Source organism: Brienomyrus brachyistius, chromosome 5 (assembly GCF_023856365.1).
Source record: "Brienomyrus brachyistius isolate T26 chromosome 5, BBRACH_0.4, whole genome shotgun sequence".
Classification (NCBI taxonomy): Eukaryota; Metazoa; Chordata; class Actinopteri; order Osteoglossiformes; family Mormyridae; genus Brienomyrus; species Brienomyrus brachyistius.
The window spans coordinates 2,016,553-2,039,730 of NC_064537.1; the positions used below are offsets into that span (position 1 = coordinate 2,016,553).

At 49.0% G+C, this 23,178-nt stretch overlaps 1 protein-coding gene across 1 annotated transcript; it reads left to right on the plus strand.

Moving 5' to 3' along the window:
- Positions 1–9,410: 9,410 nt before the first annotated feature.
- LOC125743179 (somatostatin receptor type 5) lies at positions 9,411–19,119 on the plus strand. The gene is made up of 3 exons (XM_049015900.1): positions 9,411–9,715; positions 13,779–14,948; positions 17,860–19,119. Exons 2-3 carry the CDS (start codon positions 13,857–13,859, stop codon positions 17,941–17,943), a joined length of 1,176 nt encoding a protein of 391 aa, XP_048871857.1. The 5' UTR covers positions 9,411–9,715; positions 13,779–13,856; the 3' UTR covers positions 17,944–19,119.
- The last annotated feature ends 4,059 nt before the right edge of the window (positions 19,120–23,178 follow it).

A 23,178-nucleotide genomic window follows, 5' to 3' on the forward strand; every position in this document is an offset into this window, starting at 1 on the left:
GTAGGGGATGGCAGGTTTGAAACTTAAACCATTAACAGTATAGCATCAGGCATCAGCTGCTCTGGCCTTTGGCTGTATCAGTAAGGGAAAGCATTTATGAGGGCCATAGGTTATTATTATCAAAGTGTACTGCATTCTGTTATGCAGTGAATTCTCCAGTGGACTGGCATCCAGCCCAGCTGCATTCAGGAGTGCAGTGAATGCTCCAATGGACTGGCATCCCGCCCAGCCGCATTCAGGTGTGCAGTGAATGCTCCAATGGACTGGCATCTGGCACAGCTGCATTCAGGCGTGCAGTGAATGCTCCAGTGGATTAGCATCCTGCCCAGCTGCATTCCGGCGTGCAATGAATGTTCTAATGGACTGGCATCTCGCAAAACTGCATTCAGGCATGCAGTGAATGCTCCAGTGGATTAGCATCCTGCCCAGTTGCATTCCGGCGTGCAATGAATGTTCTAATGGACTGGTATCCTGCCCAGCTGCATTCAGGCATGCAGTGAATGCTCCAGTGGACTGGCATCCCTCCCAGCTGCATTCATGTGTGCAGTGAATGCTCCAGTGAACTGGAATCCCTCCCAGCTGCATTCATGTGTGCAGTGAATGCTCCAATGGACTTTCATCCCACCCAGCTGCATTCAGGCATGCAGTGAATGTTACAATGGACTGGCATCCCGTCCAGCTGCATTCAGGCATGCAGTGAATGATCCAGTGGAGTGGTCCAAATTCCGCCTTCTCAATCAGATTTAGTCTTTGTTACATTATTTCATATATCTCGGCAAAAATCCCATTAATACTAAAATGAAAACAAAAATGAAGTCCTTAATTTAAAATTCCATTTTTAATTATTCCTTTTCTTGTGCCTATATTTAGGTCCATCCCTGACTGGCCTTTACTTGTGAGTGTTTGGGGCCTTAGTGTTGACTGTCAGGGACCACAGTGCCCTTTGGAAGTCTCATACAGTGCCCCCTGTTGGACCCTCACAGTCACAGATCCCTGTTAGCCAGCATTGGTATGTTTTTGTCCTGTAGGGCTCGCCAGGTCCTGAGTGGACGTGGTAACCTTGCCTGCCATCCCCACTCTAGGACAGTAAAAAAAAAGAATGAGGCATTTTTTCTTGATGTAGCTGCCTTTGTCTGTGTTTGAGGCGTCTGCCTTTGTCTGTGTTTGAGGTGTCTGCCTCTGTCTGTGTTTGAGGTGTCTGCCTCTGTCTGTGTTTGAGGCGTCTGCCTCTGTCTGTGTTTGAGGCGTCTGCCTCTGTCTGTGTTTGAGGCATCTGCCTCTGTCTGTGTTTGAGGTGACCATCTCTGTCTGTGTTGGAAGTAACCGCCTCTGTCTATGATCGAGGTGACCACCTCCATCCATATTTGAGGCACCTGCCAAATGTCTTTGAGGTGACTGCCTCTGACTGTGTGAGGTGACTGCCTCTGTTTGTGTGAGGTGACTGCCTCTGACTGTGTGAGGTGACTGCATCTGTTTGTGTGAGGTGACTGCCTCCGTTTGTGTGAGGTGACTGCATCTGTTTGTGTGAGGTGACTGCCTCTGTTTGTGTGAGGTGACTGCCTCTGTTTGTGTGAGGTGACTGCCTCCGTTTGTGTGAGGTGACTGCCTCTGTTTGTGTGAAGTGACTGCCTCTGTTTGTGTGAGGTGACTGCCTCCATTTGTGTGAGGTGACTGCATCCGTTTGTGTGAGGTGACTGCCTCCGTTTGTGTGAGGTGACTGCATCTGTTTGTGTGAGGTGACTGCCTCTGACTGTGTGAGGTGACTGCCTCTGTTTGTGTGAGGTGACTGCCTCTGACTGTGTTTGAGGTGACTGCCTCTGACTGTGTGAGGTGACTGCCTCTGACTGTGTGAGGTGACTGCCTCCGTTTGTGTGAGGTGACTGCCTCCGTTTGTGTGAGGTGACTGCCTCCGTTTGTGTGAGGTGACTGCATCCGTTTGTGTGAGGTGACTGCATCTGTTTGTGTGAGGTGACTGCCTCTGACTGTGTGAGGTGACTGCCTCCATTTGTGTGAGGTGACTGCCTCCGTTTGTGTGAGGTGACTGCCTCCGTTTGTGTGAGGTGACTGCCTCTGACTGTGTTTGAGGTGCTGCCTTGCTCTGGATGAGAGCAGCATTAAAACATTTTCTGTGTCCTGTGGTAGACATGAAGGTCATACTTTTGTGTTGGTGTTAATGGTCTGAGACCCGCATGGATTTATCATCCTGCTGATGGTGAGTGAGATGCTACTAAAGGACTCGTGGCTCCTGAGGTATTGGGTGCTTCAGTGCGTCAGGATGCTGTGCCTCTGATCGGAAGATCACCGATTGATCAGATGTCTTGGGTTCTGTGCCCATGACTCCTAGGCAACAAGAGAGCACTGCTGCTGAGATGGATCCCCCAGATTGGGGGGGTGAATATTTGAGGCTATCCAAGGTCACATCCGATAACTCATGATGGAGTGCAGCACTGACACCCCCCCAACTCCCCCCTGGCTGTTATTAGCTTACGCGCCCGGTCACGCAGGTCACCTGACTGCTCTCATTTGATTGTGTGTGATGGCGACGATTATGCGCCCATCCTCTCGTCTCGCACGTGCTCAGTCCTGTCGATGATGTCAGTCCATGCTGGTGCATTCTGTCTCTCGCTCCATAGCAATATACACTTACATTACTGAATGAATCACCATACATCTGTGAAAATCCCGTAATGTCCAGCAGTTTCCACCGAAACCATTAAATGACAGTGAAGTGCTCCAGAAAAGCATCCATTGGGAGGCAAAAGTCCAAAGCAGTGACCATAATGCTGCCTGATCTTCAGGCACAATCACAGTCTGGATATGGAATGGAGGTCTTCTCCTAATCATATTAGTGCGAGCATGTAATTGCACCTGAGTCTATTTGTGGAATGAATGTTATTCAGATAAAATGGAGAGGTAGCAGGCACAGGAAACACGATCTCATCTGTACTCAGGGCCCAGCTTTAAATCGGCCGTTCCTGCCCAGTTGATCAAGCGGATAATGGAAGATGGGTTTCATACAGCAAGCGGACACACACACGCACACACACACAGAGGTACCCAGAGTATCCTCACACACACACACACACACACATACACACACACACACACGCACACAGAGGTACCCAGAGTATCCTCACACACACACACACACACAGAGGTACCCAGAGTATCCTCACATACACACACACACACACACACACACAGAGGTACCCAGAGTATCCTCACACACACACACACACACACACACGCACACACACACACACACACACACAGAGGTACCCAGAGTATCCTCACATACACACACACACACACACACACACACACAAACACAGAGGTACCCAGAGTATCCTCACACACACACACACACACACACACACACGCACACAGAGGTACCCAGAGTATCCTCACATACATACACACACACACACACACACACACGCACACAGAGGTACCCAGAGTATCCTCACACACACACACACACACGCACACAGAGGTAACCAGAGTATCCTCACATACACACACACACACACACGCACACACAGAGGTACCCAGAGTATCCTCACATACACACACACACACACACACACACACACACACACACACAGAGGTACCCAGAGTATCCTCACATACACACACACACACATCCTTCCACAGGGATCTTCCGGTATGGTCCAACGGAGGCCTTTCAGATTGCTGGTGTGCTGCAGTCACTAAGAGGGCTGGTATACTTCTAAAAACTAAGTAACAACGTAAGTAGTTCATGAGAAAATTGAGAAGATCGTAGCTGGCTAAAGGATTAGCGGAACGTGATGCTTCAGCATCTCCTACATAAGGAACTCCCTGATTTCTCCTTTGGACACCAGCCGGAACCGTGGGACACTCATCGACAGTCACCTGTCCTTTTCCTCTCACATTGCTAATCCTTCCCGCTCATATCGATTTCTCCTCTTCAACATCAGAAGTGTTTGTCCATTTATTTCCACTCAGATCACTCAGGTATCAATCTCTCATCATCCTAAGACTAGACTACTGTCACTCGCTCCTAGCAGGTCTGCCTCAGAGGGCCAACTTTCCTCTGCAACTGATCCGGAATGCAGCTGTCGACTCGTTTTTAACCTTCCCCAATGCTTCCGCACCACACCACTGCTACGGTCTCTCACCTGGCTTCATGTAGCTGCCCACATTAGATTAAAAACACTGATGTTCGCCTGCATAGCCAGAAGTGGACAGGCAGGCTCCTACCTAAAAAAACTTAGAGTGACGGTATTCTTAGTCGGGTTCTATTGAATGAGTATCAGAATGTATTCATTGATGGGACTCCTAAGCACTTATTAAAGTCACTTTGGCTAAGGGCATCTTCCAAATTCCGTAAATGTAAACTCAATTATCTCATATTGAGTGCAATAACTTTTGTGGCCAGCAGGGGGAACACACATAAATGCATGTGTTCCAAATAGCAGGATATGCCTGTTAATATGATTCACTTATCGCTTCTTCCAGAACGAGACCTGATCCCATTGTTCAATTAAAGTAAATTTAATTAACGTTATTTTTATACCTTTCCCAGCATAGTTGCCCCAAAGTACATTTACAAGAAAAACTGCATGACAAGCAGTCAAAACAGCAGCTAAAATTAGACAAGATTAAAAGCCTATTGGGAAAGGATTTCAGAAATAACAGAGAATAGATAGATAGACTCTATAATAATAGAGAAGCAAAACGTCTGCAGTGTTTATAAGGGGAATGCGGCTCGGGAGAGGCTCAGCCCTGGGGGAGAGCGGCTCGGGAGAGGCTCAGTCCTGGGGGAGAGCGGCTCGGGAGAGGCTCAGCCCTGGGGGAGAGCGGCTCGGGAGAGGCTCAGTCCTGGGAGAGAGCGGCTCGGGAGAGGCTCAGTCCTGGGGGAGAGCGGCTCGGGAGAGGCTCAGTCCTGGGAGAGAGCGGCTCGGGAGAGGCTCAGTCCTGGGGGAGAGCGGCTCGGGAGAGGCTCAGTCCTGGGGGAGAGCGGCTCGGGAGAGGCTCAGTCCTGGGAGAGAGCGACTCGGGAGAGGCTCAGTCCTGGGGGAGAGCGGCTCGGGAGAGGCTCAGCCCTGGGAGAGAGCGGCTCGGGAGAGGCTCAGCCCTGGGGGAGAGCGGCTCGGGAGAGGCTCAGCCCTGGGAGAGAGCGGCTCGGGAGAGGCTCAGTCCTGGGGGAGAGCGGCTCGGGAGAGGCTCAGTCCTGGGGGAGAGCGGCTCGGGAGAGGCTCAGCCCTGGGGGAGAGCGGCTCGGGAGAGGCTCAGCCCTGGGGGAGAGCGGCTCGGGAGAGGCTCAGCCCTGGGGGAGAGCGGCTCGGGAGAGGCTCAGCCCTGGGAGAGAGCGGCTCGGGAGAGGCTCAGTCCTGGGAGAGAGCGGCTCGGGAGAGGCTCAGCCCTGGGGGAGAGCGGCTCGGGAGAGGCTCAGCCCTGGGAGAGAGCGGCTCGGGAGAGGCTCAGTCCTGGGAGAGAGCGGCTCGGGAGAGGCTCAGTCCTGGGAGAGAGCGGCTCGGGAGAGGCTCAGTCCTGGGAGAGAGCGGCTCGGGAGAGGCTCAGTCCTGGGAGAGAGCGGCTCGGGAGAGGCTCAGTCCTGGGAGAGAGCGGCTCGGGAGAGGCTCAGTCCTGGGAGAGAGCGGCTCGGGAGAGGCTCAGCCCTGGGGGAGAGCGGCTCGGGAGAGGCTCAGTCCTGGGGGAGAGCGGCTCGGAAGAGGCTCAGCCCTGGGGGAGAGCGGCTCGGGAGAGGCTCAGTCCTGGGGGAGAGCGGCTCGGGAGACCTCTCATTCTTTTGGCAAAATGCACAAATGTCTCTAATGGGCTTTTTTGTCTTGCACTGGTACTTCACATTTATTTATCAGATACATTTATCCAAAATGATGTACAACTAGGGGAGATATGGTGTTGTAGTTGTTAGTACTGTTGTGTCACACCTACTGCTCCTGGTGATGTTGTGCTCCTGCTCTCCTACTGTGAGCCCCTGCCGTCTGCTCCTGGTGATGTTGTGCTCCTGCTCTCCTGATGCGAGATCCCGGCCCCCTGCTCCTGGTGACATTGTACTCCTGCTCTCCTGCTGTGAGCCCCTGCCGTATGCTCCTGGTGACATTGTGCTCTTGCTCTCCTGATGCGAGATCCCGGTCCCCTGCTCCTGGTGACATTGTGCTCCTGCTCTCCTGATGCGAGATCCTGGTCCCCTGCTCCTGGTGACGTTGTGCTCCTGCTGCGAGATCCCAGTCCCCTGCTCCTGGTGACATTGTGCTCCTGCTCTTCTGCTGTGAGACCCTGCCGCCTGCTCCTGGTGACATTGTGCTCCTGCTCTCCTGCTGTGAGACCCTGCCGCCTGCTCCTGGTGACATTGTGCTCCTGCTCTTCTGCTGTGTGACCCTGCCGCCTGCTCCTGGTAATATTGTGCTCCTGCTGCGAGATCCCGGTCCCCTGATCCTGGTGACATTGTGCTCATGCTCTCCTGCTGCGAGATCCCGGTCCCCTGCTCCTGGTGATGTTGTGCTCTTGCTCTCCTACTGTGAGCCCCTGCCGTCTGCTCCTGGTGACATTGTGCTCCTGCTCTCCTGATGCGAGATCCCGGTCCCCTGCTCCTGGTGACATTGTGCTCCTGCTCTCCTGCTGCGAGATCCCGGTACCCTGCTCCTGGTGACATTGTGCTCCTGCTGCGAGATCCCGGTCCCCTGCACCTGGTGACATTGCTCCTGCTGTGAGATCCCAGTGCCCTGCTCCTGGTGACATTGTGCTCCTGCTTTTCTGCTGTGAGACCCTGCCGCCTGCTCCTGGTAATGTTGTGCTCCTGCTGCGAGATCCCGGTCCCCTGCTCCCTGTGTTCCAGTCCCCTGCTCCTGGTGACATTGTGCTCCTGCTCTCCTGCTGCGAGATCCCGGTACCCTGCTCCTGGTGACATTGTGCTCATGCTCTCCTGCTGCGAGATCCCGGTCCCCTGCACCTGGTGACATTGTGCTCCTGCTGCGAGATCCCGGTCCCCTGCTCCTGGTGACATTGTGCTCCTGCTCTTCTGCTGTGAGACCCTGCCGCCTGCTCCTGGTGACATTGTGCTCCTGCTCTCCTGCTGTGAGACCCTGGCCTCCTACTCCTGATGTCGCTGTGTTCCAGGCCCTGGCATAGTAATGCTCTTGCCCTGCTCCCTTCTGGGCTCCCTGGCAGTTGGGCTTATCTCTTCTTAAAGGCCTCGCCACTTCCTCAGAATTCTACTACAGTCATTTTTCTCTGCAGAATTCCGTTATATTTATTCTGTGATTTTCCACCACCTGTTGAATGCCTGCCGTTCATCGGCCCTCGAAGTTGCTCACCTTCTCTTATCCTATCACCTGTCCGCAGCGCCGCTCTCTCCATCTCCAGCACCATCTCTCATTTCCAGGCCCATCACCCAGACACACATCTCACGCTTTTTAAAAGTCCTCTCAGGGACACTCCCCTGCACTAATCTGGCATGGGCTCTTTAATGCCTATTATGGACAGGGAAAATCTAACAAATAGGCCCAAGATATTCGGGGGGGGGCGGGGGGGGGGGGGGGCACCAGTGCTTGAATTTTGTGTTGACGGGTGAGGGTTGGGGGTTGCCAAAGGTAAAAGTTGTCGACTAGGGGGTGGCCAACCATTACCTGAACAGACACCGGTTTGAGGGGGCCCACTTATCTGAAGGAGCCCCCCCCCCGACTCCCATGATACTGATACTGTCCCAGGTCCCACTCTAACTCACGGGGTAATTTGGGCACTGCTGCCTTTCACGCTGTGTGGCTGTCTCTCTCCCATCTTCACTCCACGAGCCTGTATGCCTGTGAAGCTGCACAGCATTTCTGTGGCTTACTGTAGATGCCACAGTGTTCGCTGTGGAGAATAAAAAGGAGGGAGGCAAGGGCAGCCCGACCTTCTGGACAATAACTACGTCATCCTGGCTTTTTTCTTCAACAATATATGGCCCAACCTTTTCCCACCAACCTGCTAACACAGTTACTAAACCAGACCCGGGCTTCTGCCTGTGTCTGTGGATCAGACTGGCCAGTCTTTGCCATCACACGGCTTCAGCTAAACGAGTTACGCCAATATTAATCTAATCTGTTTTTGACTGGCGTACGCAGGATCACATAAAGAGAAAGGGTAATATTCCACATGAGCAGAGAAACAGCAATGACCGCCTCCTCTACGTAGTTTATATGCTTGAAACAACTTAATGAAAAAGACGAAAAAGGCAAAGGCACGTGGTAAAAATGGAGCCATACACCATTTTCACCGCCAGGAGGAGTAACAGAATAGTTCTGCGCGGCGTTCTGGTACCTATGAAAGTTTTCCCCTGCTGGATGGATTTTTATTTAATTCCTCCCTCGTCGTTTTAAGCATTTTTAAAACCCCTTTAACTTAGTGCCCACCGAACATACTCAAATGCTTGAACGAAATGAGTGTCTCGAAAGCACATAACAGATAATTTACGGATGAATCTAGGCCTACATGGGTAACACAATAATAAAACAAATACTGCTTCTAAAGGTGTTGTGGTCGTAGGAAACAGTGCTGAATCTAGCTATATGCTATATAGGCAGCTGCCTGGGCTCCCGAATTACCTACGTTACTGAGAAAATGAAATGATCATCAGTATTTTTGTTAGGGTTGCTTCCCAAATAAAGCTTTGACTACGGCCCCTGAAAAGGTAGAAGTCGCCATTAATAGGAAACCAGGGCAGTATTGATCTGATGCTATTTACACATAACTTAGTACTGTAATCTGTAATTTGCATATCTGTTTTCGTTGGAAGATCGCGGTCGTTAGGTAACTTCAGCATAGTGCGAGACCATCTTAACTTAAATTATGAAATAAGACAGCTTTCGGGCGACGATGTCGCGTCAGCTGGACGGAAAGGTCCAAAGCACTGCCAGACACCTGCGATCCAGAGCGCCACCCAGCGCTTCCTGTGGAGCGGCGTCATCTCAGCCTCCACGCCGCCTTTTCTTGGACACTCGAGAAGCGCTGATCCCTCTTTACGGGGCAGGGAAAGGTGCGGGGGTCCCTCCGCTCGTTAATGCGACCCGACAGTCGTGTCTGGGTGAATCAAATCACATGCACCCCGTCCACCTGGGAAGCGCACACCTCGGGCCAGTGTTGGTGACTAGTCCGAACCAGACTCGGACTTTGTTCTGCATGGCGACACTTCGGCTACAAAGCTGGGTTATTGACAGCTGCATCCTTCAGCTACTGCCCCGACTCGAAAGCATAGTAGCGGCATTGCGGGGACAAACGCCGGGCAGCCGGAGAGGGAACCGTGGCAGCGTGACGCAGGCGGTTTAAAGTCACGTTTCTTGTCTCAATAAATACTGGCGTTACGCCCCCCCCCCCCCCCCCCCCATTCTCCAAAAACCAGCACCACTCTGTCTGTGTTACCCAGACAAGTCCTATCAACAAAAGCATCTTCACATGCAAGTAAGATCCCCTTTAAAGTATGAGTACACAGCGCAGCATGACGCGTTTCTCTAAGACATCAGACTGACGATGTCCGTCATTCATCAAGACTGACTGAAAGGCGCTTTCGGGGATCGCGCTCCGGACGCGGATCCGAACCGCTGCTCCACCCCAAGCGGACCCACGACCAAGCTGATGTGACCGAGGAGAAGCCGAAGGGAAAGTTGGGAAGGACGCCACGTACAACAGCTACGGACGAAATGCGGATTTCCGTACGCTGAGCCCCAAACAGGTTCGTATTTCCAATTAAAATATAACGGACCTCAGATAATGACAAGCGAAGAATTTCTGAGTAACCGTTTCCATTGATTTAAAGGAGATGACACAATTCATTCATAGTGCAATATTTGGTCCTTGGCAAATGTTGTTTCGTTAAAATTTTTTACATTATACAATACAGCAAAACTTAAATATCTGTCCTTTTTAAGGAAACAAACTAGTAATCTCGGAGACTTAAGGCTTGTTTGGATAACCGTTTCGCCGATTAAAACAATGACCAACTAATATTTTTATAGAACCGCTCCGTACATTTTCATGGCAATTTATTTTACGGATTCAAAACGAGTGCTTAACCATGCGGTTTATCTGGCTCTGCTCATACCCAAATCTGATACTTCGTTCGGGGATGTGCTCGGTTAGTTAAGGTGGCGTAAATACGCACGCATGCATGTGCAGCAGGTAAAGGGTCTGGTGCTGCTTTGGTCACGCTGTGCAGATCGAGGCCACAATGCAGTCCAGTAGGTGACATGAGCCAAACCCGACGGCCAAGTTCCCGCGCCGGAGGAGAAGCGCAGTGATGCCGACAAGTGTCCGTGTGCCAATGAATTCTGCGTTTCTCATTTATTACAGCAACTACAAACTATCTCCTGTTATATGTGTTAATTACAGGCGCTATAATAAAGTTTTCATAACTGCTATTATTAATTTGGAAACGGAATAGCATCAGCATCAATCAGACCTTCCTAAAATTTCCACGGAATACGTGTTCATCTGGATGCTCCGCATCATGTGCATTTTCAGAATTCCATTTCTTCAATCTATAGTAATATATAATAAATAATACCATTAAATTCTATATACTACCGTGGAAGAAATTAAGAGACTACACTATATTTTTTAACAAGCCTGCATTTTTAAATCATGGTTTAATCCTGGTTCTGCTGACAGAAGGCTACACTGAGCCTCAAAATGCTTTCAGGTTCAAAATTTCTAAGACAGCAGTACACAAGAATAAGGTGAAGCTGGAGACACTGGGAATGACCAGAAACCAGCCAGGTAGAGGGCAGAGATGACCGTTAACTTATCCGACAGTTTCGCATGAATCGGTGGATGACATCGAGTGAATGGGAAACATTAAGTGCGGGTGTGAAGTGCACTGCTGACAGGTCGTATCGCGCTTCTAGAAGCAGGACTGAGGTCCCATAAAGCCAGGAAGAAGCCCTTCATTAATGAGAAGCAGAGAAGAACCAGGCTGCAGTTTGCAGAAAAATACATATTTTTCACAGCCATAAATTAAGAAATGAGTGAAACAAAAAATTGTGCTGTGGTCTCTTAATTTCTTCCGCGGCTATATGTCTATGTTTACACCTACATATACATTCATATTTATGATTATATTTATTTACCTAAGTGTTTGTCATATGTCTTGTTACCCTGTGGTGAATTACCCAGTTTCAGGAAACACGTAATTGTCTCATTAAACTCAGTCCTTGTACTCGCACATGACAACAAAGACTTTGAATCTTTTAGATCCATTTAAATCCATCTAATTGCAAAAAAGGTGAATTGTCGTTTAATACTGGCGAGTAAATAACAATAAAACACCTGGCTCCTTATATAAATTTTGCAGTGTCCAGAATTTGTTAGTGTTACATAAGTAAAGAGTAAATCGCAAGGAAATTAAAGTAATCAGTCAAAATAACGAACCTCCCAGTACCTATCTGCGCCTATCGGGGGTGTCCAAAACGGCGGCAGATAGAATGGGTTTTATTGTAATACTTTGATTTTGCGCGACGGTGATTTTTTCAGCTGTTTTTAAGCATGTCCTTTGTTTTTCTAGTAAGTGTGTTTCTTTCGAGATGTTCCCGATATATTTAATCAATTTCACGGATGATTCATACAATGTTTGCAAACACCAGTCGGTACTGTTGCATTGTTCACCATCATGGGGGCGTGTTTCAAAAACTTTGCCGTAACGTTAATCCCTTAAGATAAAATGTTATTCCAGACGAAGGAGTTATTCTCTGAAGTGGGGGTGGGAGCAACGGCAATTAAAGTTTGGTAACGTTTGGAAATTAAAACCAGGTAAAATGTGTCGGGACGAATGAAATACATTCATTTTAAATGAGAAAACCGATCCTATTGGTGACGCCTGAGATCCTCGCATCTCTGACATCGCACTCATTTCAGGATTATACCCTGTTTGTTAGAATGGATATATATGTCGTATGTCGAAGTAATCTATTCAATTTAATGAAATGTTTCCGTGTATCGTAAATATTCGTATCTGCGCACACATGGTTTGTCGCCCGTGTCCACCTCACCGCTATAATTTGCTTTATTTTGGTTCACGACTTCAAGGCAAAAATGTAGGGATCAATTTTTTCATTAAACGGAGAAGGAAACTGCAGGCTTCATAATGTGGATACAACGCATTGATTAGTCTGTCTAGTTTAGGACAGGACACCTACCGCTTGATTACTGCTTCATGCTGCTTGACAGCACATACTGACAGTGCTGTTGAGAATTCCTGTTGTTAGCGATAATCATCATCCTCATCATCATCATCATTATAAGGAGATGCTGAGTAACATCAGATATAGGCCTATAACAGCTGGAATGAGAGATCCTTGTATTTGGAGAGGCAGAGAAAGCATTCACAGCTACAATTGAACTACCCATAACCCCTATGAATTACCAAATATTAGCCAACTCACATATTTTATGACATAACATTTGTCAAAATAACACAAAGAACAAACAAGATTAGGGCGCATCCTCATTTTACGGATTCACAGCGAGCCGCGTATCCAGCGGCATTAGCAGGACGCCTGGGGTTGGCACCCGAGCTTCAATTGTGCCAGACATCTTGGGGTCCTCTGGTGGGTACCAGCCATCGAGCGGGCTGGGGAGTCCTGGGACAATTTTATTAAATCACCAATGAATAGACACATTTACTCTGTCTCTGCTTGGGTGAGAAAGAACACCAACTTTGCAGTCATACCTCACCTCAACGTCATAAAGAGGTCAACCAGGGAGGGGAGAAGTGACCAGTGCACTACATGGGCTTCAGCCGTTACTAGGTCTAGGTGCAGTGCACTACATGGGCTTCAGCCGTTACTAGGTCTAGTTGCAGTGCACTACATGGGCTTCAGCCGTTACTAGGTCTAGGTGCAGTGCACTACATGGGCTTCAGCCGTTACTTGGTCTAGTTGCAGTGCACTACATGGGCTTCAGCCGTTACTAGGTCTAGGTGCAGTGCACTACATGGGCTTCAGCCGTTACTAGGTCTAGTTGCAGTGCACTACATGGGCTTCAGCCGTTACTAGGTCTAGGTGCAGTGCACTACATGGGCTTCAGCCGTTACTAGGTCTAGGTGCAGTGCACTACATGGGTTTCAGCCACCACTAGGTCTAGGTGCAGTGCACTACATGGGCTTCCGCCGTTACTAGGTCTAGGTGCAGTGCACTACATGGGTTTCAGCCATTACTAGGTCTAGGTGTAGTGCACTACATGGGCTTCAGCCGTTACTAGGTCTAGGTGCAGTGCACTACATGGGTTTCAGCCATTACTAGGTCTAGCTGCAGTGCACTACATGGGCTTCAGCCGTTACTAGGTCTAGATGCAGTGCACTAAATGGACTTTAGCTGTTACTAGGTCTAAGTGCAGTGCACTACATGGGCTTCAGCCATTACTATGTCTAGGTGTAGTTCACTACATGGGCTTCAGCCATTACTAGGTCTAGATGCAGTGCAATACATGGGCTTCAGCCATTACTAGGTCTAGGTGCAGTGCACTACATGGGCTTCAGCCATTACTAGGTCTAGGTGTGGCTGCAAAGCTGATGTTCTCTCTCATCTGGTTTACTTTTAATTCCCAAAGGAGTGGTAAGTGACTCCCCTTAGGGGACACTGTTACCAATCTAGTGTCGTGGGCACCCCACCCAGAAGATGCCATCCTGGGCAACTGCCTTTCTTGCCCTTGCCAGGGTCCACCACTGCCTGGACCCCAGCCTGCTTCATGGTGGCCATTCTAACACAGTCAGAGTATTTCCTCTCTTCCCTTTATGTACGTAGGTTTGTCACCTCCAGCCAGTGAGAAGTTCCCCCTCAGGCCGCCCATTCACCTGGTGGCAGACTCAATACAGTGCAGAGATGGAGCCTCCAGACCGGGCCAACTGGGATCCTGGACACCACAACCATTCCACAGTTGCTGTGGGTAACAGCTCTGTAAATGTGTCCGGACAGAGTATGCCATTTCAGGGCGGGAGCACCATGGTGACAGCAGTCATCTCGCTGACGGTGTTCGTCATTGGCCTGATGGGCAACACGCTGGCCATCTTTGTGGTACTGCGCTATGCCAAGATGAAGACTGTCACCAACATCTACATCCTCAACCTGGCTGTGGCTGATGAATTGTACATCCTAGGCCTGCCCTTGCTCACCACTCAGAACGTTCTCTCCTACTGGCCCTTTGGCTCTTTCTTGTGTCGCGTGGTGATGACCGCGGACTCTATCAACCAGTTCACTAGCATCTTCTGTCTGACAGCCATGAGTATCGACCGCTACCTGGCTGTGGTCCACCCAATAAGGAGCACGCAGTGGCGGCGGCCCAGAGTCGCTAAGGTCATCAATGCTGCAATCTGGGCCCTCTCCTTTGTGGTGGTTCTGCCCGTCGTCATCTTCTCTGATGTACAGGACATGTTCAACACCTGCAACATGAACTGGCCAGAGCCCAAGGCTGCCTGGTCCACAGCTTTCATCCTGTACACGGCCATCCTGGGCTTCATTGGCCCTCTGCTGGTCATCTGCTTGTGTTACCTGCTTATCGTCATCAAAGTGAAGTCGTCTGGGGCACGGGCTGGCTTCACTAAGCGGCGCAAGTCGGAGCGCAAGGTGACACGCATGGTGGTCATCATCGTGTTGGTGTTCGTACTCTGCTGGTTGCCCTTCTTCCTTACCAACATGGTCAACCTGGTCGTCATTCTGCCCGAAAACAATGTCATGGCCGGCATCTACTTCTTCACTGTCATATTGTCCTATGTCAACAGCTGCGCCAACCCACTGCTTTACGGTTTCTTGTCTGACAACTTCAAGCAGAGCTTTCGCAAGGCCTTATGTATCCACAAGGCCAATGGGGTGGAAGACGGCGACCCCAGCCTGCCTCGCACAGAGAAGACCACTGTCAACAACACTTTCCTTACTCCGAGGAGCCACGACTTCAATGGGCACATGCAGAGCAGCGAGGTACTTGCATCCCTGACGTATCAACTTGCCTTCCTTCCACGACCCCTGAACCAAAGCTGACATATATATACAGCTCCTAAACAGCAGGCCCCATTGAATAGATATGAGCTTAAGATATCACGTTTAGCTCAAGGACGTACAGTTTAAATGGGAATAAAGAATCAGTGGCAGGCAGGTGAGAATGAGGCATCCAGCTGATCCATGCTATGTGTTTCTCAGCCGCGGTGACCTCATAATGCTCGCCAGCTAGCAATTAGCTGTTCCCATCCTGGCTGTAAACTGCCCTCATTGATGCTGAGGAATTGGTGTTTGTCAGGAGGCTGCTGGCAGGTGGTGACAAGGCCCGGTCCATGGGTACCATGCTCCAGTCCACAGACTCATTAGCCTCTGTCGGCCCAGGGCTTGGTTTCTACTGTCTGTGGCCACGTTGTATGATGGGGAGGGACAAAGACAGAGAAAATTGGTCGGATCAGACTGAGATGACCTTTCACTGGAAAAAAAAAATCTGAAAATTCTAGTGGGTAAGGGAGGGGCTGGAGACTTGTGGGTGGTGTTCAGGAGGGGGAAGGCCGAAGAGGAGCTACACGTGAGACCGTAGGGCCAGTGGCACTGGAGGGACATTTGCGTCTGATGATATTAGTATTCATCTTCCCTAGAGGCTTTCTTTGTTTATCTGAGTAAATGTGTTAAAATAGTACAAAAATCACAGCAAGAGCAGGCCAGACAAAGCTGAAGAAGGCTTGTGGGCGTGCGTGGATGGGCCCTTCAGTTCATCCCTGTAAACTGAGACTTTGTGGTGGAAATGAAAAGTAAAGCCGCAGATCTTTTAGTTAGTAACACAATGCTGGCTGGATTGGCAAAGGGTCGGCATGCTGCTATCCGCGCTCCGGGGTCAGGCTCTCTTCTTCATTTAGCTTCATGGACGTTGAGCTGCACGTGTATAAATGCACGTTTAGCCGTTTGAACCTGCAGAACTGCAGAAACACACATGCATTCAGAGACCCGTTGCCTGAAAACACTGCAACAGTCTTTCCAAAAATCAGAGCTCATAAGATATCATTTCATATGTAGTCCTCAAAAGTTACTTAAATTACTGGGATTATACGTTATGAATCTTCCATTTTTAATCTGTTTATCATGTATCCTTCACCAAATTCAACTAACTGACCCATAAGACAAAACGGAAAATCTCAGTAAGAACAATATGACACCTGATCATAGTTCATTCAGATCCAAAACTCAAATCCCTTTCACTTACCTGTGCAAGTGCAGCAACAGACATAAACCTGTTCATAGCCAGAATGAGGTGTTTGCATTGTACTTTCTGTAGATAAAACAGCACGTTCTCCTGTGCTAGTGTAAAACCTGGCAGGACTGATTCCACAGTAAAATCAGAAGGGTTTATCTGATCCAGGCTGTTCCTCCTATGAAGCCCAAGGGTATAGATTTGGGTGTGGACAGTAGGGACATGTCCCTGCCAATAGTGTGAGACTACTGTGTGTGAGGGGGGGCGGGGGGTTCACAGCTGATTTGGTCTTTGGTCAAACCAAACTTATGTCCTTGATGAGGCTACTTAACTCCACCTACTTTTCATTCATCACTGTTAAGAATCTTTAAAGATTCTTGCTGATTTACGGTGACCAGATAATCCATGTGATGGAGGACACGTTGAGCCAGGACTTGCCGGATTTGTAAAATACTATTTCAGTTTAAAGGACATGGATTTTACTTAAGCGCTGAGTTCTTGCTGTGTGCTGATTGGTCAGTGTCCTATAATCATACATATGTCACTAATGTTAACGTGAAACAGCCGTATGAGTCTTTCAGTCAGGTAAACAAAACAGTCAAAGCACAAGGACTGTTTAGCCAAACACAGGAGCCTTTCGGTTTTAAAGCGATTTGTAAAACCTGAAATACTTCATTGTGTTCTCCCATCACATGGGTTATCTAGTCACCCTATGCTAATTGTGCACACATTGACTTCAAATTTGGTTTGTGTCACGTCCCCATGCCTTCTTCCCCGTGTTCCTTGCGGTGTGGCAGTAACGAGCCACACCTGTTCCTCGTTTAACCTTCCCTCTCATTTCAGCCCTCGTGTGGATGATCCCAGATGCCTCTTGTCTGCTCCCTTATCTGTGGTGTATATAGTGCCTCCTCGTCCTGAGCTCCCCAGTCCGGTCATTGTATTGTTGCATGTGTGCTCCTGCTGACTGCCTGTGCTACCCCTCTGGTTGCCCTGTGTTCCCCCCTCTGCTCTCCCAGCCTGGTTTTGACCCTCGCTGTCTGTTTCCTTTTGCCATTTGTATTGTGTTTTAGTTGGAATAAAGCCCCTAACATTTTCCCGGATGCCTGCCTTCGCCTCCCTTTGCCTCCCTCCTTTCCGAGTCATGCCAGCTTGCCACACTTGGATATGGTCAGGTGTGCTTCAAGGCCAAGGTCCACTGTTTCAGGTTGTCTTGTATCTCTGTGTCCCTCTACCACTGTTTCAGGTTGTCTTGTATCTCTGTGTCCCTCTACCACTGTTTCAGGTTGTCTTGTATCTCTGTGTCCCTCTACCACTGTTTCAGGTTGTCTTGTATCTCTGTGTCTCTCTACCACTGTTTCAGGTTGTCTTGTATCTCTGTGTCCCTCTACCACTCTTTCAGGTTGTCTTGTATCTCTGTGTCCCTCTACCACTGTTTCAGGTTGTCTTGTATCTCTGTGTCCCTCTACCTCTATGTCTCTTTCTTGTAGTACATGAGACAATGCTGGTTGTACCCTTTCTTTTCAATGAATTGTGACAGTTGTATTGATTATGTGAGTGCTTGGGCTTGACTACCTTGTGGGTAACCAATTAGATAGGACTTACTAGTGTTCATTGTGTTTTGCGAGCTACCATTTGTGATGGTTTTAAATGTCGTTGTCTTTGCAGGGCATCAAGTTGAAGCCTTGTGGTAACTCAGAGGTGGTGCCCAGGCCCACGGGGCCCAGGGTGATTGGCCAGTCCACCCTATAAACTCTGCAATCTTTTTCTCCCTCCCTCAATCTCTCTCCCTTCTATCCTCACTCCCCAACCTCTTATCACATGCCTAAGGTCTCCCCACACACCCCAGCAGTACAGCCTCCTCAGGATTACCTCCGCCCCCATCAGCAGCTCCCCTCAGCAGCATAATCTGTCCCATTGCTGTTAGCACATGACCTCCGATCTCCCTTTGAACATGGGGCCATCAGACCAGTTCTGCAGGTAAAAAGGGACTGAGGAACAGTGTTCATTGTTGAATGGCTGGAGAAGAAGGGAAACCAATAAAATACACCCAAGGACATCCAAGCACACAGACAAGCACACAGACAAGCATGTCCGTATGCTCATGCCTGCTCTGGTGTGCAGAAATAAGCCTGCAGCCAAAATGCGCAAAGTAATGCGGTTTCCCTTTGATGAAGCTGAGGAACCGGACCGCTTGTATGTAGCGACAGCATGGGTGCATCTGGCAGCTGAGGGTGTGTTGGCGTAACACAGCCGCATCACCATCCTGCAACCTGGACCCCGCATGAAGACTGTAACACATCTGGTAAAAGCAAAGTACCCTGCTGTCTGTCACATCCAGTCCCATCCCCTTCGACAGAGCTCTGTCCAGAAGTCCAGCCTTCCTCTGTGACCTCACACCGCCAGGTTGGCATTCTGGGTAAAAATCCAACTCGCGATGCCAGACTGCCGTGTGGTGCTCACATGTTCAAGGAATTTCGTGAGGCTGTATAACTTATGTAAGCAGTGCTGTTTAAGCCTTATCGCTTCGTACAACTGCACTTGATGCACGTCTGCTCTCTGTCGTCTGTGTGAGGCCATGCAGCTTTTTCTACTTCCTGGTTGTCCTGTAAACGTTTAGTGAATTATGGATGGAAGCGGGATGAGGCCTGGAACTTTTCTTATTACAATCAGATTCAGTCTCCGCCCAGCCTTCAGTGTGCTGTTTTTTTGTGATTTTGTGACATACAGCCAATTCCTGTGTGCTTGTCGTGTGACCACGGTGGCTCCGCCCCCCTCCATACCCTCATCCTGTATAGTTGGGTAAGCTGCTAAACACCCCCAGTTTAACACGCCTTGGACTCCCCATGCGTTTCTGTGCACACGGCGAATGCGAGCGCCAAATGTAAGCGGCAACAAAACGTGTCTCTGTGCGCCTCTCTGGTGAAAATGTAGCACTGTCCCTATTTGTTAATAAAACTGTAATGGAAAGTTATCAAGGCTGTTATCTACAATGTTTCACTCATGATGCCTGAATGTGAAGGGAGGGGGGTATAGTCATTGTGAGACGAATTTCATCATTTCTTCCACAGGTTTATTAACTATAAATATTTCACACTGGGCTTGCAGAGGCAACATAACAGGGGAAGTGGAACCGGACTTAAACAGACAATCGCTGTCATATTCAGTAATCCATACCATAATCAGTATAGTCCAACACGCAAGCAAAGCCGCAGTCCGTATCCCTTCCATCCCGCCTGTCTGTTTGCAGATGGCCACTTAATAAATATCTGTTTGGACCACATGCTTTATCCAACCAGGGACATATGAACAGGTCACCTGATCGGGACCTATGGCAGCCAGCTGGATGGAGACACTTATAAGCACAGACACACGACAGCTGACTGTTAAAATGTGCAGACACTCATGTCACCTGACCTGCGTCTCATGTCTCCCATCACTGTTTGCCTGTGTGACACTAAGGGTGACGACATACAGGACAACTTTATGTTGCTGGGCAATGATGCCAACTATTGTTATTTCCCATTCACATTGGGCCACAAATTTCTATTGGAAAATTCTGATCAGCAGTGGGCAACTTTTCACAACCATCTAGATCCAGATGAGTTGCCCTTTGTCTCACCTGGTTGGCAGTTGCCTGGCAACATCGCTCAAAAAGTTGCCCTGAGTATCATCACCTTAACACATAATAACAAACACAGAGGCTGTGTTAATCACCCACCCCCTCCTTCGTCTCTTTATATCTCTTCTACTCCCCCCTTCACCTTCCCCTCCATTAAGCCGCTCGTCTCCCTGGCCCAAGTTCCTGTTCCTCCGGCTCATGCCTCATTAGGCTTATGAGCAAAGCCGACACCTATCCGTTGCCAGTCAACCAGCTGAAATCCAGTCATTTCCAGAAGGGAACTCGCTGTTGTACCTTTGATCAAGGTGCCCAGTGCTGGGACCGAGTTGAACAAATAAACTTAAGTTGTGCCGAGTGTAAAGATGACATTCGATTCAATGAACGTCACTTGTAGGTAGCGGTAATACATATCATGTCAGTGTTGAGTTAGTCAGACATGGGTGGCACTGCATGTACACAAGTGCAGATGAAGGAAACATGTATGAATGCATTACTAGCTGAGGAAGATGGTTGTAGGAAGATGCCTGGTAAACAAAAATGTCTGTGTTTATTCTAAAGGAAATTGCATAAAATTGTCTTTCAATAGATCTATACTTCATTGATGCTAGAAGCAATTAAATAGGAGTAACAAGAAGGCCTAATTTTTATGTCATTAAGAAAGTAATAATTAGCATATAAAACATCCTCTGACAGATCAGCACAGAGAGGATGGAGAAATTGTGGCCCTTGTTGTATAATGGGAAACATCGCCCGGAACCCAGCATCAGCTGCAGGCCTCAAATGAAATTCAGAAAGCGATACAAGCACGGATCATGCGATCCATATTAATGCAGGACAATCTTTTATGTTATTGCTTTTTCTTAATATGCGAAAAAAGCCCCGTAAAACACGAGTTATGAGGGGCTGTACTGCCGCGGGTCTGCATCTCCTTTAAAGGCTCCAGCTTTTCGTACTGATACAGAATTGCCAGAGTGACAGGCCTCCTGCACTCCTGCTGCTTCTGAGGAGAGTGCGGACATGATAGTTCTATTAAGACTAACATCCACGGAATCACCTCGTTAAGCTATTTTTATGCAGAGCAAGAAAGCTAATTTTCGCTGTTAGCAAATTCCCGGCTCTGTACAACACAGGCATTGACATTAATTTGGTGGTTCTGCACTCTGTTTGGAAAGTTGCTGGTCCAAATTGCTTCGTTGGTAGAATGATTTCAAGGCCATTAACCCACAATTGATTCAGGGACTGGCTGTTTCTTAGTTGTGAGTCTTATAAATAAATAAATATCACTTAAATACAAAAAAGAAATTGTACTTAGGGGACAATCATCAGAGTGTTGTGGGCTCAATTCCCACCTCCAGTTCACATGTTGTCCCTATACTCTAGAAGCTGATCCAAGGGCAATGCATGGTGATGATGGGCTGTCCAAGCTACAGCGAGGATGAGAATCAGAAGGACTGAGACAGAGATGGCATCCGACTTGAGGGGGGGGGGGTGGGGGCAGACTGGCTGTATCGGGGGTCCATTCAATGAAAGAATATGCTGCTCGGTCTCGGACGTGAAGGAGATGCAGCTATAAACAAAACAAGGTCTTTTAAATACAGGTACCGAATGTCAACATCGCGGGCATGCTACTCATACATAACTGGATAATCACCACAATAATCTCAAGAGCTTTGTTTTGAAGTCAATGAGGAGAATGTGGAATGTGTCCTCCTCTTGGAGCTGCTAAATTGATATGAGGTTGCGGCTGGTGGGGTTATTTGTCAGACAGATAGAACTATACGTATGCAGGAACTCCCACTCCGCCAAGTCCTTCCACCAAAGGGATCTTACACCAAACTGAGAACAGCTCAGCTGAGAACATTTCTCCACCAAGCCGCCACCATGCAGTTCCCCTGTTACCTCTGCTCTTCTTTTTATTCCCTTTACCTTCTCGTGAGAGTGTCCACCGTTTAACTTCTTGGCTTTCCATCGACGCCCTGAGTCACGATCATCTGACTCACCAGACCTTCCTCTGACTGAAGCTTGTCATCAGTACATTGTTTACTTTACCGAGAACACTCGTGCTTAAAGCATGCCTGGAGAGATGGAGCTGTTCGTCACTTACATACGCCACGTTGGGAACTGCAGGAGGTTCCTGTGAAACTCAGGCAGCTATTTAGTGGCTTATCCAGAAACTTTAGATGAACCTGATAAAAGCAGAGTCTCAATTAGCATTAACATCATTCCTGAGATCTGTTTCACACTTCCATTGTTTTGGGAAAAACATTCCCCAAGCAAGTCTTGAAAATCTGAAGTAACAGGCCAGTTAATGCTGGTTCTCTCACCTGCATAGAGGTTACAGTTAAATCACTGTCGCGGTGTCTGTGATGCTAGGAAAGGCGGAGCTTGGCCCAGTGACAAGCAGCATGGAGGCGGGGCTTGGTCCAGTGACAAGCAGCATGGAGGCGGGGCTTGGCCCAGTGACAAGCAGCATGGAGGTGGGGCTTGGCCCAGTGACAAGCAGCATGGAGGCGGGGCTTGGCCCAGTGACAAGCAGCATGGAGGTGGGGCTTGGTCCAGTGACAAGCAGCATGGAGGCGGAGCTTGGCCCAGTGACAAGCAGCATGGAAGCGGGGCTTGGTCCAGTCATAAGCAGCATGGAGGTGGAGCTTGGCCCAGTGACAAGCAGCATGGAGGCGGGGCTTGGTCCAGTGACAAGCAGCATGGAAGCGGAGCTTGACCCAGTGACAAGCAGCATGGAGGTGGGGCTTGGCCAAGTGACAAGCAGCATGGAGGCGGGGCTTGGTCCAGTGACAAGCAGCATGGAGGCGGAGCTTGTCCCAGTGACAAGCAGCATGGAGGTGGGGCTTGGTCCAGTGACAAGCAGCATGGAGGCGGGGCTTGGGTAGGTGCCTGTGGGCTAACTGGATTCAGCGGTCTCTAGATCACTTAGGAGAATGATTGGAGGAACATCTCTGCCGAGAGCTGTAGGTTTATAAAAAAACAAAGTGGTAGATCAGAGTTAAACCCCCCCAGAGGAGGGTGGAGGGCTGCTTTATTCAGCGACCCTGTCTTGGATTATTTCTGACCTCTTCAACAAGGTAGTTTTTATCCATGTCTCTGATGCCCCCTGAACCCCACTGCTCATTACCATAAATGTCACCATATGGAATGTTACAGTAGATGCCCTCTCGCTGGGAAGACCTGCAGCAGAGGATTCTGGGGGTTTCATGCTTTCTGGTGTTACAATATCATCAAATCTGGTTTGATCTTATTTAACAACCAAAGCTGTGGTGATCCAGGAAAATGTAATGAAGGGCCATTGAGAATCTATGGAAACTAACTCAGCGATCAAATCCACTGCTGGATCTACAACTAAATCCCAG

Bases quoted from the DNA above. Each gene is read 5' to 3' on its own strand.
- LOC125743179 (XM_049015900.1), top strand. From the start codon at position 13,857: ATGGAGCCTCCAGACCGGGCCAACTGGGATCCTGGACACCACAACCAT. The intron at 14,949-17,859 runs GTACTTGCATCC...TTGTCTTTGCAG, and splicing joins GGCACATGCAGAGCAGCGAG to GGCATCAAGTTGAAGCCTTG.